Below are 14,355 nucleotides of genomic sequence, written 5' to 3'. Positions count from 1 at the left end.
TTTTTCTCTTCATACTCTTACGCACTAATTCATACTCTCTTTCTCTCCCGCTCTTTCACGCTTCCTCCCCCTCACGTTCGATCTCTTTGCAAACTTTTTCTCGGAAGCAGTAGACAGATTTTGGAATACATTTCTTCACAATAATGCACTGTTCATCATATAATGATCCAGCTTTAGTTGGCGTGACATCATTTCATTATTTTTATCATCATTATTTTTAATCGTCATCATCATTATCATCATCATCATCATTAATTAATATTATTATCATTACGATCATCATTATTATTTAGTTTAAAATTTATTTAAATTCTAGTCTGTCTGTCTTGTCAAGTTTGGTCACGGTTTTGTCCTGATTTGTGTGCACTGTGATACGCGTAACTCATATATATATGAATGGCTAAGGGGGGAGATTAGGTCAGAGGGTGGTGGTGCTGAAAGTTGTTGAAGTCGTAGGGAGTTCAAGGTCAACGAGGACTTGGAGCAGGTGGGCTTGGCCGAGGATCAGGCTCGCTCACTATGCTGTGTGGTAGACCAGGTAATCCAGCAGTAGGTGGAGCCGTAGCAGGACCTCCAGCCCCGGCACCACCTACCGTTGGGCCAGTGGGGCCCGTGGGACCTGGATTTCCTCCCGCCGAAGAGTTTGGACCAGCACTACTAGCAACACCAACGCCGGAATGACCTCCCGGTGGTGGAGGCGCTGAATCATGAGGTGTCGTCGAATGCGCCTGCTGGATTGGTAATGTTCCTGTATAGTATCCACCGTTGATTGCCTCAGGGTAGCTGCTGGAGAAAGGCAAAACAAAGTTGGCCACTTTGGTAAATCACTTATACAATAAAACAAAGTATCCAGATGACTTTTTGAATCAAAATCAACCATTGCAGGCAACTTTTATGTCTATTTTCATTTTCTTTACATATGATTTTCATCAAAAAAGTATCACAAAATTTTGTTTTAAGATTTTAAAATTATAACCATGCTAAAAATCTGTCTTTAGCATATAGAATGCTTCATTTTGACTTATCTAATTATGTCATTATGTTTAACATTTTTATATCAATTTTTAATTCAATTTTTGAGTCGACTAAAGGTCTTACCCGGTGGAAGAGTGGAAATACTCCTTATTCACACAGTTTCTCAAACAATCTGGTATGCGACCAATAATAGCTCGTCGTATTTCACTTGCTGCCATTTCACGTAATTCTGAGCAGCTTGCATCACTGTAAAATGCTGCATGGGGTGTACAGAGAAGGTTAGGAGCATCCTTCAGTGGACCTGGATGAATTTAAAATTATCAAAATTAATTATCTCAATTTTATGTTAATCATAATTGCAAACAGTAAATTACTTTAGCTTTATCAAAATTTAAGTCAAAGATAAAAATAATAAATATGACGAAAGTTACATGAAATATTTAACTGACCCTGAAAGACATTGTAAGGTTCGTTTTCATGGACGTCAAGTGCTGCAGCACGAATTCTGCCTTGTTTTAGTGCAGCTGCTAGCGCATCGTCATCTACTAGACCACCTCGTGCTGTGTTTACTAAAAATGCTCCAGGTCTCATCTGAAATAAATAAAAAATTAACCATAAACAATAAATATACTAATGTCACATCATAATTAATTTCAATTAATATCATTCTCATATAGAAACATACCTGTTTGATGGTAAATTCATTAATTAAATGATGATTGTGTTCATTCAAGGTACAGTGTAGTGACACACAATCCGATTGATAAAGCAAATCCTGTAGCGTATAAACTCTGGTTAATCCCAAAGACTTTTCGATACCATCTGGAAGATATGGATCGTAAAACATGACAAGAAATCCAAAAGCTTTCGCGCGTAAGGCGACTGCTGATCCAATCCTGCCTAATCCAACAATTCCAAGAGTATCTCCTCGTATCCTAGCACATCCTTGTGCAGCTTCTCGTACCTTTATTTGATAAAAATATTTTTTATTGAACTATTTGTAGATATTTGCAAAAATTAAAAAATATTTATTTACCTGTTCAGGACCAGTAAATTTTTTTCCTTCTCGGACCATATTTGCTAACCAATATGTACGTCGATAGAGGTTCAAAATAAGACAGAGGGTAGTGTCAGCAACTTCTTCAACTCCATAACCAGGAACATTGCAAACTGCAATTCCTAATTCTCCAGCTGCTTTTACATCAATATTATCAACTCCAGAACCAATTCGTACAATTATTCTTAATGTTTTGAACTTTTCAAGGTCTTCTTTAGTGAGAATAATAGTGTGCCACATCAAAGCCCCAACTGCTTCATTTAGTACCTGATAAAAAGATAATAGAAATAAGAAAATTATAAAAATTGCCAATTATTTTATTTCAGTTAGTAAACAATCAAGGATAAAATTGAAGAATGATATGAAATATGATTAAATAATTATATCTATTAATCTAGATAATTGTTTTAATCGATAAAACTTTCTTTTTTTTGCTCTGATTGGTATTTGTAGATTAAATTTATAACTTTCAAAAACATTAGTGAAGTATTCATTTGATTTTATCCTTGATTGGGTTTGAATTTTCTAATATATGTACCTTTTCATGTATTTCAGATGTGGATTGTGCATCACAAAATGCTACAGTAGCAACATCTTTTAAGATGGGCATTTCAATAGAACAATCACGGCCATCAAGCAAAGCAACCAACGGACGAGTTTGGATGGGCCCATTAGCAATTGGGCCCCTCATAGTATCCATTCGAGGGCGTTTCGTCAACATCTTCCGTTTGTCCATCGGTCAGACAACCCCCCCTATTTTTAAATTTCTCACTCTTACTTTTAATAACAATCAAACAATATACCCGATAAACAAATCCACCCTTACAATTTATTTGTTTATAAAACACTCAACGTTTAATTGTTTAAAAAATAATGCCGCACTGATATTATTATGTTTCGTCACACAGATTGTTTCTTCAACACGGACGTTTCATATGTATGCGAAGGTGAACCGTCGAATCTCCAATACATCACGAAGTTGTTTACCGACTCCTGCAACAATTTAAAAAATCAAATTTTATTTACATAGTTACTAAATACAAAATAAAAAATAACAACATATACTAAGTAAAAAAGAAAGATTACTAATTGAACAATAACATTCAATAATACCATACAATACAATCATCAGTATTCAAAGATGCTCGATTTAACGAGTGGTGAAAGTGAGAAATGTTCAAGTAAATTAGATTTGAGGTTACCTCAAAACGCGCCGGCTTCTAAGCCAACAATTTCAAGTTTTTGAGGTTAAAAACACTTGCTAAATATCACTTAAGTCATAAACAATACATTAGATAACAATAAAACTAACTAAAAATATGTATAATTGAAAAAAATACATTTAAATAACCGGTAAGATGTCAGGATAAAGTTTCTAGAGTCTGCCTTCTGGCTGGGGCTGATGTTTTTGAAAATAATCGTACAATTCCTGGCGTTGGTCAACGTAAAGATCAATGTTTTTAGGTCATGCTACAGACAACAGCGATTATAAACTCGTGTTCAGTATCCCGTTGTGTTGTGATAAAAATAAAAAAACTTATGATTGATTTACTAATTTATAATACGGCAAATAGAAATGTTGTTAATAGCTGAATATAATTAATGGCATGTATTTATATAAAATATAGGGATGGGTGTACACTTTATGGATGAGATTTTGTGGTACCCGTCAAGCCGTGCGCGCTTTTATGTGCTCATCGGAAAATGCCGGATGTTTGACACGTGGCGCCATCCTATACGCATTTTATCAGTGTGTTAACACGTTTATATACATCATTTATTCATTTATGACTTCTTTCACTACTTATTGCATAAAAATGAAGCGCAACAATTAAAGTTTTCTACTCCATTCACATACTCTTTCTCTCTCTCTCTCTCTCTCTCTCTCTCTCTCTCTCTCTCTTTCTATCTCTTTTCCATAACTGTCATAACTTCTATTATTAGAAATATAAATATTATGATTATAAACCATAATACATTAAAATTATTGTTCAAAAATCCTTTAAAAAGTAGTAAATCATTTATTCTGCCTTAAATATGTATTTAATTAAGTTGTGAAATTTTTCTATGATAAGAATATGATGAAAATAATGATAAAGATTAAAAGAATTAGTATATGACGTTAATAGGATGTCTACTCCAAAAAAATATGCCTAGAAAACGATTAGAATGATAAACATTTCATATTAATGAAATTAAATATACACTTGTGTTAATATTCCAAAAATAAACACGATGCCATTAGCCAGCTATTAAGCTAATCGTATAAGTGAATTACTTAACTTATGTATCTACAAATTAATAATTCTGAACTATAAAAAAATTTCTCTTTGTCCTTACTTCAATGTATTTATACAGTAATTAACTTATGCTCATTAAATAGTTTGTTCTTTGACTAAAATTAATTTTATTCATCACTATAAACAAAGATAATAGAAATTATTTCGAAAGATGTCAGATGAAAGTTATTGTTTGAATCAGTATTTTTAATTATTTATCAGATTTATGTTAAAGTAAAAAATTGATAAAATGATTAATGATAATATAAAAATGGAAATAAAATAAACAAAAAAATAAATAAATAAATATACATATGTATAGATCTATTTGTAGCAAAATGAATTATTATGTGATTGATAAGGAAAAGAGTAGGTGGATCATTTCGTACATATGAATGTAATAGAAACATACATAACCTGCAGGAACTATAAAATGTGATTGGTGCTTGACTCAGCGAGTTCTAGAGAACTCGATACTAACGTAGAGTGTGCAAACCCAAGCACTTTGACTCGGGCACATGTTGTGCCAACTCAGGGAAAACGTAAGTCTACGTATCATCAAAGAGAAGTAAAGGACAAGTCAAGACTAAAGATTAAGTTCTTGCCATGCGATCAGTGTTGGTGGAATTGGAATAAACGTCAGTCAAACGTCCGGAAGTATGTCAATCTACTAATATTTTTCAATTGCTCCAATATATATCTATCATTGTTTATCTTTCTTAGAGATGAAGAAAAATTTTGTTTGTTAATTTAAAAACAAGAAGTATCATTAATCGTTAAAAGTTTCTCTTTCGAAGTAATATTTTCATATCTAAACATTTAATTATATGCAAATAAATTTCTTTTTATTCAGCATATTTATCTCATTGACTGCAATTCAGCAAAATATTATTATTCGATAAATATATTTTTGTATAACCAAATCAATCAAATACCAATATATTGTATTTATTTATTAGATGATTGAGAGAATGATTGACTGAAATTGATACATATTGATTGATATCATTTGATTGATATTTCAATACCGCAGTGTTAATTATTTCAAATATCATTCATTGTTATTGTTATTAAATAAATCTTGTTAAAAAGTATTATTGTCACGCCCTTGACACATATTTTCACATATACAAGAGTTAACTTTTTATATGGTATATTACTGAAGCGATACAAAGAGACTTTTAACATCAAAGGTAAGCAGTATAATCCTGTAGAAGGTAATTTCCGTAAAATTTCAACTGAAATTTTTTTATTTAATATAACTACTTGCAACAAGTAATTTAAGTGTGTATTTACTTAAAGTGATACTTCCTATTTTTTGCAAACACTTTTTAAAAAAAAAATTTAAACATGTTATTTACGCTTTTTTTCATACATTGTATAGATACTTGATAGTTTTTATTCAGATCAATTCAAGTTTAGGTCGTCGAAATTCAATTAGTTACATAGTATAATGATTGATGTGGTATTATATCAAGAATTCTAATAATTACTGGTATTTTTTTTCCCCCAGTAAAAAAAAAAGTACATTGACAAATTAATTTTTTTTTTTTGCTTCTATTAAAAGTAAAAAGTCAGTTAAATATTTTATACTTGTATTAAATAAGCTAATTTTTTTTTTGTCTAATAAACTTGTGTTAAAAAGTTTCTTTTTCAAGGCCAATTTTCACTCATTCATTTCAATTTAATCCATCAGGATAGCAGTTATATATACATTTCATTACCTGTGTATTCAATTAATGTCATCATAATTACAATTAAATAATCTAAAAAACTTTTTTTATAATAAATTTTTTAAATTAAATTTAATGTATTACAATTAATATTATCATTATTCAGTTAAATAATTACTTATTTTTTGTAATTTATTTACTTAATAATTATTCCAAGGTAAATAATTTTAAAAATGACACTGACACCAATAAAAAGGATAATTATCACATATTATATAGTTATTATGATGATAATCCCTTTAATGTGTATCGTTCAATAAGTTATAAAATATAATAAAAGTTGTACAGATATTTGAACGTCATACAACGAAAGATAATAAAAGAATCAATAATCATATTTATACACGAAGACAAAAGTAAGATGAATTATAAAGATGATAGTTTGTAAGTAAAGAGGGCATTTATCGACATTCGGTAGGTATAAAATACTCTCGAAACTTGAACTGTAAACGTTCAGGTACTCAAGACAAGTTGGATTCTGTCCTTCAACTTAATCTAGGTGTACAGAGTTTTTCCGGGTTTGCAAAGGGGTTGAATAGGAGTGGAAAGGAGGTGGCTAGCCAGTACCAGGGCGAAGTTATCCAATTATTGTCTAACCAGGGAGCAACTTTGCTTCGCGGCCGAGAGCTGGTGTACGTTCCTAGTTGGAGTATGAGAGATTTTCTCCTTCCCATCATGGCCCATGCTAACTCTACCTCTACATCTCTTTACCTCATCCCTTGTACACCAATAAAGTCTAAAGTTTGTCGAGGTACTTGTCTCGTTCCTTTAGTGACATAAACAATATTTTATCAATTAAATTAACAATAATATTTTCCTCAAAGTTTCTAACGTAAACTTTATACGATACTTGTAGATGAATCTCGCAAGCTGGACAATTGGATATACCAAGAGGGTAACGAAGAATAAGAGTAAGAGAGTAAGATGAAGAAGAAGAAGAAGAACACGAAGAAGGGTAGCGACTACTTAAAGTTTGTGGAAAGTTTCGTTTGGCAGCAAAGTTAACTCAAGTTCTCTCGGCTAAAGCGAAACTTTACTTCTCTTCCATTTTCTTCTCGTTCTCCCTCCCTCTTTTTTCTCTCCATCTCTCTCACTTTCTTTCAACCAATTCTCTCTCTAAAGGGTAATTCTCATAACGATAAGACACTCTAATGTCTTTTATTCTTTATTATACTTGATGTACATGTGTATAATCAAGACAATAAGTTACTCAGATTAACTTTGCCCCAACTCTAAATATCAAATAAAAGATTACCTTTTTTGTTTTCTCTATGACTAGGCATTTTTTTCTTTCTATTTCTCTTATTTGTTTTATCATAAAATAAATGTCCAAATATTATATGTAATTTTAATTATTAAATTTAATTGCACTATCAAGTGAATAATAAAAAATAATTTAATAAATTTTCGTTAACTTTTTTACTGTGAAACTTTTTTTTATTCATATTGTCTAATTAAAGTGAGGAAAAAGTTTTAACATTAATTAATCACTCTGAAATATCATTTTTATCATTTAATTGAATTAGTGTAAATGAATAAATCTTACTTTAAGTAGATGTATTTGGTGTATATAAAAAAGTACGAATAAATCGGTCAAATAATTTTGTCCAAAAGTTTCTTCTTCTTTTAAATGCATAAAATTTTAAAAGCTCCAACTCGGCAAAATTATTACTAGTAATAAGACATAAAAAAATAGTAGTTTTACTGTCCTTACTGACTAGCAATTTTACTCATAACTTAAACTCAACTTTATTATTCAAATTGTACATCTAATGGAGTTTTTTAAAAAAAAAAAAAAAAGGCAAGCATTTAAAAGTTTCTTCTTTCCTAAATGATATAAAAGATTCATAAATCTATTGATCTATCGTAAATCGTTTTAGTTATTATCATAATCATGAATTAAGTGAAGTGTAAAAATCGGTCTGGTAGTGTGTAGTAAACAGCCGAGTGTGAAAAAAAGCACGACTCTAGCGAACGGTCGTGCGGGACAAACGCGTAAAGGCAGGCTGATAGTTTGATGGAGTTTGGTTTCTCGTGGTGGAATGGCATCTTGACTCATAGTATAGTTGAGTGTGGCAAGCAATGGCCGGCCCGATCGATGTCCCGGCAACTTCCCACCCTCAGTGGGAGTCAGAGTGTAGCTGCTCATCGTCTCTCTCACTCTACTTCACCACTACACTCTTCTCATCGTTTCTCTTCGCCCTTCTCGCGTCCTAGCTTGTTCCGTTGGTGGCTCCACCCCCCCTGCCGTCGCTCATCCGCGAAATCCCGGAGCTGCTTACCGCTCGATTCTGTTTACAATGGATGCGCTACCCTTCTTGTACCATGTAACCAACTCGTCCGCATTTCCTCCTCGACACTTGAATAACATTCTGAATTAACCAAGTCTTAACATACCTAACAGCTTTATATTGAACCTGACTATTTCAAGAATATTTTAACGTTGCCTAAGGTCAGTGTAGTTACGTGAAGTGGAAACAAACGTATGTTTAAGATTTTAAGTTCAAAAATAAGGTAAAAAAAGAAAGGCTGGTTGAGTTTAAACGTAAAAAAAAAGAGAAAGAAAAGTTACGAAGACTCCAAGTATCTTGAGAAGGCCAAGATGGAGAAAACATGAAAAGAAAAAGAAGAAAGAGGGAGGGCACCTGTTACAACTTCGAACCAAACGACTTGAAAGTCGCAGAGGCTTTATCTTTCCCCTTCCAATATTTCTCTTCCTCATCTTTATCTTCGTTTCCCTGAACTAGCTTCGCGCTTTTCTAAACTACTTTCTTTTTTTCATCAAATTCTCTCCTTCTCGCATTATCTCTCGGAAGCTCTGATGATCATATTTATATACATCTTCTCAACAATTTCATCATCATCATCACGTTTGTCCTTTCATGCTAACTAATGTTGGGTCAATCGCAATTTATTAATTTTGATTGTTATTGATTGACCAAGTTTTATAATATTCATATAGTCATTGCTTTTTTTTTTTTTTTGATTGCTAAAAATCAGGAAGTAAGTAACAAATTGTGGAGAAATAAAACACACAAGTAAAAACAATAATAATAACAATGAAAATGATGTAGGAAAAAAATAAAGACGATATTGCGTTACAAATACGGGTCAGTACATCGCTGAATAAGCACCGCCCGTTGTCGTGTCGTCGTCTGCGTAGAGCAAATTACGTAAGACTAGTAGAACGAGAGCTCGTTTGAATACTAAAGTCTCTCCTCGTGTACCGGTTACAAGTATATATGCTGATCTAAACACATTTATAAATGCGCGGGCGCACGCAACCCACCAGAATCTCATGGTAGGAGAAGATTCAATGAAGAGTAAAGCGAGTGTGCGACATTGTGCCACTCAAGTGGCGTTTATTTTCCTGCTGTTGCTGCTGCCTTTATTTCACTTTGGCGAAAGTTATGTAAAGATTTATCCGAGGTCATCGTTATCCATTCCTCTAACTTTTCAAATCAATCGTTTTACTAAAACTAAAACTTTTTATATATTTACGTTACAATCCTTCACTCTGACCTCTAACCTTTGGATGTTTCCAACTAGTGATACACTTTAAAACGTTTTATAAAATTAATTTAACGAGTTTTAAAATGAGAAAGAGAGAGAGAGAGAGGGAAGAAATAAGATATGTTTTTTGAGAAGAAAAAATAAAGTGCAGCGCACAGCCATCAAAGGAGAGATGATAACAATTATTTTTTGATGTTAAAGAGTTTAGTGAAAATAGAAATTGATTGGGGAAAGGGAACTCAGTGGATGTTGATCGAAATGACGCACGTTCTAGAAGCGTCCCTGCGAGTTCATTGGTCACCATTTACTTAAAGAGATAAATTGCTAGGCCAGTGAGTCACGTTACTCTGAGCCTTTAGGCTTGACGTGACATATTCAAGAGCATTCCCGGTGTGTGTAATTAACGCAATGGACAGTCACATGTCATCGTCAACTGTATCTACCTTATGCGATTCATCTTCAGAATTTTCGTTCAATGATAATAACTTTGTCATGAAAATACTCATTTGAATACAGCTCTTTAACGATAATTATATGCAAGTTGATACGTCATTTAAGAATCATTTTCCTCTCAGGTTAATTGGAATATTGTTTTATAATATTGTTTAGAATTAAAGAAGAAAAAGAACATTCTTCTCGTTTGATAAAAAAAAAAAAATGTTTTATCTAACTGTCATAACAAATACTTTGTATTACATATTGTTTTTGATTCAAGTGTAGTGTTGTTTTGAAATTGAATTTCAATGAAATGTTTGGACTCTCTTAATTAACTTGAAGATAACATTTTATTCGATTTGGTAATAAATAAAAATATTTACCAATTGAATAATTATAGTAGAAAAAAAATGATGAAAGGTTAAACAATGAAATTGAGGTTTGTTTACGTGAAGGAAAAAAAATAAAAACAACATTGATGACGCAGCATTAAAATGATCGATTATTGATACCAGTTTAGTGGAGAATATATAAAGGAAAGGAAGAATTTTTCAGGGACAGGTGAAAAACAGTGACGGGATAATGGAGGCGCAGTGACTGTCCGCATGCAATTCGAAAGAAAAAGAAAGGTCTCTCGACGCGCTTGGCGTCTCCTGACTGACTCTCGACTCCCTCCTGTTCCTTGGAGCATACAGGTTTTCTTTCTCACTCTTTCTTGTTTTAAGGATTCGCGCTTGGTGTTCTTTGGAGGCACGGTGTATTGCCTGACGTGGTCACGATCTCTAACGTTCAAACGTTGAAAGGAGAATATATACACAGGAGCACGCGCATTGAGCACGCGTGCACACGCATACACGCACTCTGTCTCTGTTTTATGCTTAAGAAGTAAAGAGTAAAGGAGAAAGGCGCGCGGAATTTTGCGCGGTCGGTGTACGGTTAGGAGTTAGGATGCAGTGTTGAGTGTACGACACGGGGAAAAGGAAAGATTTTTACTCAGTACTATGCTACACAATAACCTCTTGAATAAAAAAAAAAATTATTTTCATACAAATAAATCTAATCATGAATGATTCCGGTGAGAGTACAGTAATAATCACTATCCAAAACAGCACAACAAAAGTTCTACACAGTAGCCAGTGCTCACGAACATCATTCATATTTAAATTTATTTATAAAAAAATAATTTTCAAATAGAGATTATTATGTGGCACAGTATTTATGCGATAAGTTTGAAAGATGAATGTGAAACGCACGTTAGTCATTAAGACCGGAATTGATACTCTTTTGTGTATTTCAAGATACACCTAAATGCACAGGAAAAAAAAGGGAAAACTTTCAACTTCATGCATAAGGAAAATAAAAAATATCAACTAACCTGTCGGAGACTGAACTTATTATCCACCTACGCTTTAAATCCACAGAATCAAAAATAATTTCCTAACACCGCGTCACTTGCAATCACAATATCACTCACACGGCGTTCTTCCCTCCCGGCATATAAAGCCGCTCGTTCTCTCTCTCTTCCTCCTGGGCAACTCGCCGCTTTGCTTCTGGATACTACTCCCAACGTTTTTCGATACTTCCAAACACCTTTTAGTTTTTAATATTACGTTTTTACAACGATTAATGGGTTTTGGGCTGTCGCGCACCCGCCCGACACCCCGAAACTCCGTAAAATCGCTCGATCTGCGAAAAAAACGTGTGCGACTGTCCAACGACTCGCGACTCTCTCCCTCACTGGAGGAAAATGGCGGCCCCCGGACGCCCGAGTGACTCGCGCGCGCCACCGATCTTGTCCGTTGCCCACCGAATTTACTCGATTATTGCCGAATTTCACCGACAATATTCCAGTTCCTTTTAATTCCACCTTATTTAAATTTTTTCAATTATTTTTATTCCATTCACCTTATATTTTGCACTAAATCTTGACTATTATCCACTTGCAATTGACGTAAACACGTAGATAATAAATGTATATTGCAATAATAATGGAGTCTTAAAGTCGATTCTATTAGTTCGAGAACTTTTGGTTCAATCGATTATCGAATCGAATAAATATAGGGATACCAACATTTATAGAAAAAAAAATAGATTTAGTTCTAAGATAAGTGTTACCAATGTTAGATGATCATCTGCAACCAGCTGAGTTCTTGAGCTCTCTTTGATAAATTCATCATAAACAGTGTCTTGAGTCGTAATATGTAGATTTTTGTGTATCAAGGTCTAACGTATTTCTTTGTTTGCTGTAAAAAAACATATTTTATTTTTATTTTCTTGTTAAAATCAGAAAATTTATCCCACATGATGAATGAACAATGACGTCGATAACAACGTAATATTTTTCTCAAATCAACTACGTATTTAGTTCGAGACGAGAAATTTATTTTTTTATTGTTCTCGTTTCTGTCATCGAGTTTCGAAAATGTCGGACATAAAGAGTATGGAGCATCCTACTCTAAAGGTAAAAAATAAATAATTTTTTATTCATTCAAAACAAATAGAAACATCTAACATTTAAATATTTCGTTTGATTTGTTACAATTTATTTTGATGAGATTTAATATGTTACTCATCAGAACAGAATAATTTTAGAATTTATAATAAGTATGACATAAATCATGACGTTGTTAATTAAAGATAAATATATAGGGATTATTAAAATGACAAATATTTAAATATACATCTTTAAATAACATACTGTTGTTTAATAAATAAAAATGTCAATTGATAGTTCAATAAATTCAAAACGATATATTTCGACTTGAGAAATAAAAATATATCTCTTTGTCTGAGATGAAAGAATTAGATTTCGATATATTAATAAGTAATTATGTAATATTTGAAAATATCTAATAAATTTGAGTTTCAGTTATTTATAATAATCAAACTTATTTTTTTAGGTGCCATATGAGTTGTTAAACAAAAAATTTCGCTCAACGCAAAAAGTTTTAGACAGAGAAGTGTCTCATGTACAAGCAGCTGCGAATGAACTTGAAAAAGGACTTAATAGTAATAGTGGTCATGCAACAACAGGAGAAATCACCCGTTTATTAGGTGGTGTAGTAGCTAGATTACAAGTGTTAAAAAGAAAGGCAGAAGAATCGATAGCAGAAGAACTTCAAGCTGGTATGGTCTGTAAAAGAAGATTAGATCATTTAAAAGAACATGCGAACTCATCTCCTAGTGTCGTAAATCAATGGAGAAGACAGCGACTTGATAGGATGCTTGTTGAATATTTTTTAAGGAAAGGATATTATAAGACAGCTATGAAATTGGCTGACACTACAGAATTGAGAGATTTAACAAATATTGGTAAGTTTTATAGTAAATTTAATTACCTTTAAAGCAGTGCTAAAAAATTTATAAAATTTATAATAAAGTTAATCATTTACAGATGTGTTTATGGTATCTAGAGAAGTTGAAATATCATTAGCAAATCATGAGACAACCCGTTGCTTAGGATGGTGCCATGATAATAGATCGAAATTAAGAAAATTAGGTAGCACAATGGAGTTCAATTTAAGAGTTCAAGAATTTATTGAATTAGTTCGTCAAGATCGTCGTTTGGATGCAGTAAAACATGCACGAAAATGCTTTGCGAATTATGATGATTATCAACTTCAAGAAATTCAAAGCTGTATGGGACAGTTAGCATTTCCAGCAAATCCTTATCTGAGTCCTTATAAAGATTTATTAGATGAAAAACGTTGGGACCGACTTATAGAACAATTTCGTCATGAAAATTATAGACTGTTTCAATTGGCCAGTCAAAGTATATTTACTGTTGCACTCCAAGCTGGTCTTTCAGCTCTAAAAACACTTCAGTGTTATAGTGCTAATAAGGAAGGTAAAAATGCTAGTTGTCCTGTGTGCAATGAAGCACTTAATGAATTAGCTGCTCCATTACCTTTTGCTCATTGCTCTCAATCGAGGCTAGTGTGTAGTATTAGTGGGGAACCTCTAAATGAATATAATCAACCGATGATGATGCCGAATGGATACGTCTATGGTGAAAAGGTATATTTTATTCTTTTTACTAGTATTATTATTATTATTAACTTTAAAATCATAGGGTATTCTAAATTCACATTATTCATTTTTTGGGATATAAAAATGGTTAATTATTTTTTAGGCTTTAGAAAAAATGGCACAAGAAAATAATGGCGCTGTAATATGTCCAAAAACCAAAGAAGTATTTCCATTCAAAAAAATCGAAAAAGTTTATGTCATGTAATATACAATTTTTAATTAGCATAAATATAAAATATAGTTGCAATAATAAGAATAATTATAAAAATAATTTTGTATTAATATTAATTAATTAATTATATCATTAACTAATTACAATTGAACATGGATAATT

General features: G+C 32.4%; 2 protein-coding genes across 5 annotated transcripts; one reads left to right on the top strand and one right to left on the bottom strand.

Annotated features, from left to right (window-relative positions):
* Positions 1 to 11,949, bottom strand: CtBP (C-terminal binding protein). Of its 4 annotated transcripts, none has more exons than XM_035096172.1 (7): positions 11,368 to 11,949; positions 2,571 to 3,025; positions 2,012 to 2,299; positions 1,661 to 1,939; positions 1,425 to 1,566; positions 1,099 to 1,276; positions 1 to 786 (listed from the first exon to the last, which is right to left on the bottom strand). In XM_035096172.1, the coding sequence occupies exons 2-7, from the start codon at positions 2,766 to 2,768 to the stop codon at positions 468 to 470; spliced, it is 1,404 nt and encodes a 467-aa protein (XP_034952063.1). In that variant the 5' UTR covers positions 2,769 to 3,025; positions 11,368 to 11,949; the 3' UTR covers positions 1 to 467. The 4 variants fall into 4 exon arrangements, with proteins under 4 accessions (XP_034952063.1, XP_034952066.1, XP_034952065.1 ...); XM_035096175.1 differs by having other exon boundaries at positions 1 to 783; XM_035096174.1 differs by lacking the exon at positions 11,368 to 11,949 and adding an exon at positions 3,373 to 3,713.
* A 20-nt stretch (positions 11,950 to 11,969) lies between these two features.
* Kaz (Katazuke) lies at positions 11,970 to 14,294 on the top strand. Its single transcript, XM_035096178.1, has 4 exons — positions 11,970 to 12,453; positions 12,893 to 13,304; positions 13,387 to 14,009; positions 14,125 to 14,294. Exons 1-4 carry the CDS (start codon positions 12,415 to 12,417, stop codon positions 14,224 to 14,226), a joined length of 1,176 nt encoding a protein of 391 aa, XP_034952069.1. The 5' UTR covers positions 11,970 to 12,414; the 3' UTR covers positions 14,227 to 14,294.
* The last annotated feature ends 61 nt before the right edge of the window (positions 14,295 to 14,355 follow it).

The sequence above is a fragment of the Chelonus insularis genome, unplaced genomic scaffold (genome assembly GCF_013357705.1).
Source record: "Chelonus insularis isolate UGA/USDA-ARS -01 unplaced genomic scaffold, ASM1335770v1 contig_139_pilon, whole genome shotgun sequence".
Taxonomy (NCBI): Eukaryota; Metazoa; Arthropoda; class Insecta; order Hymenoptera; family Braconidae; genus Chelonus; species Chelonus insularis.
This window is presented reverse-complemented; position numbering and strand designations above follow the sequence as displayed.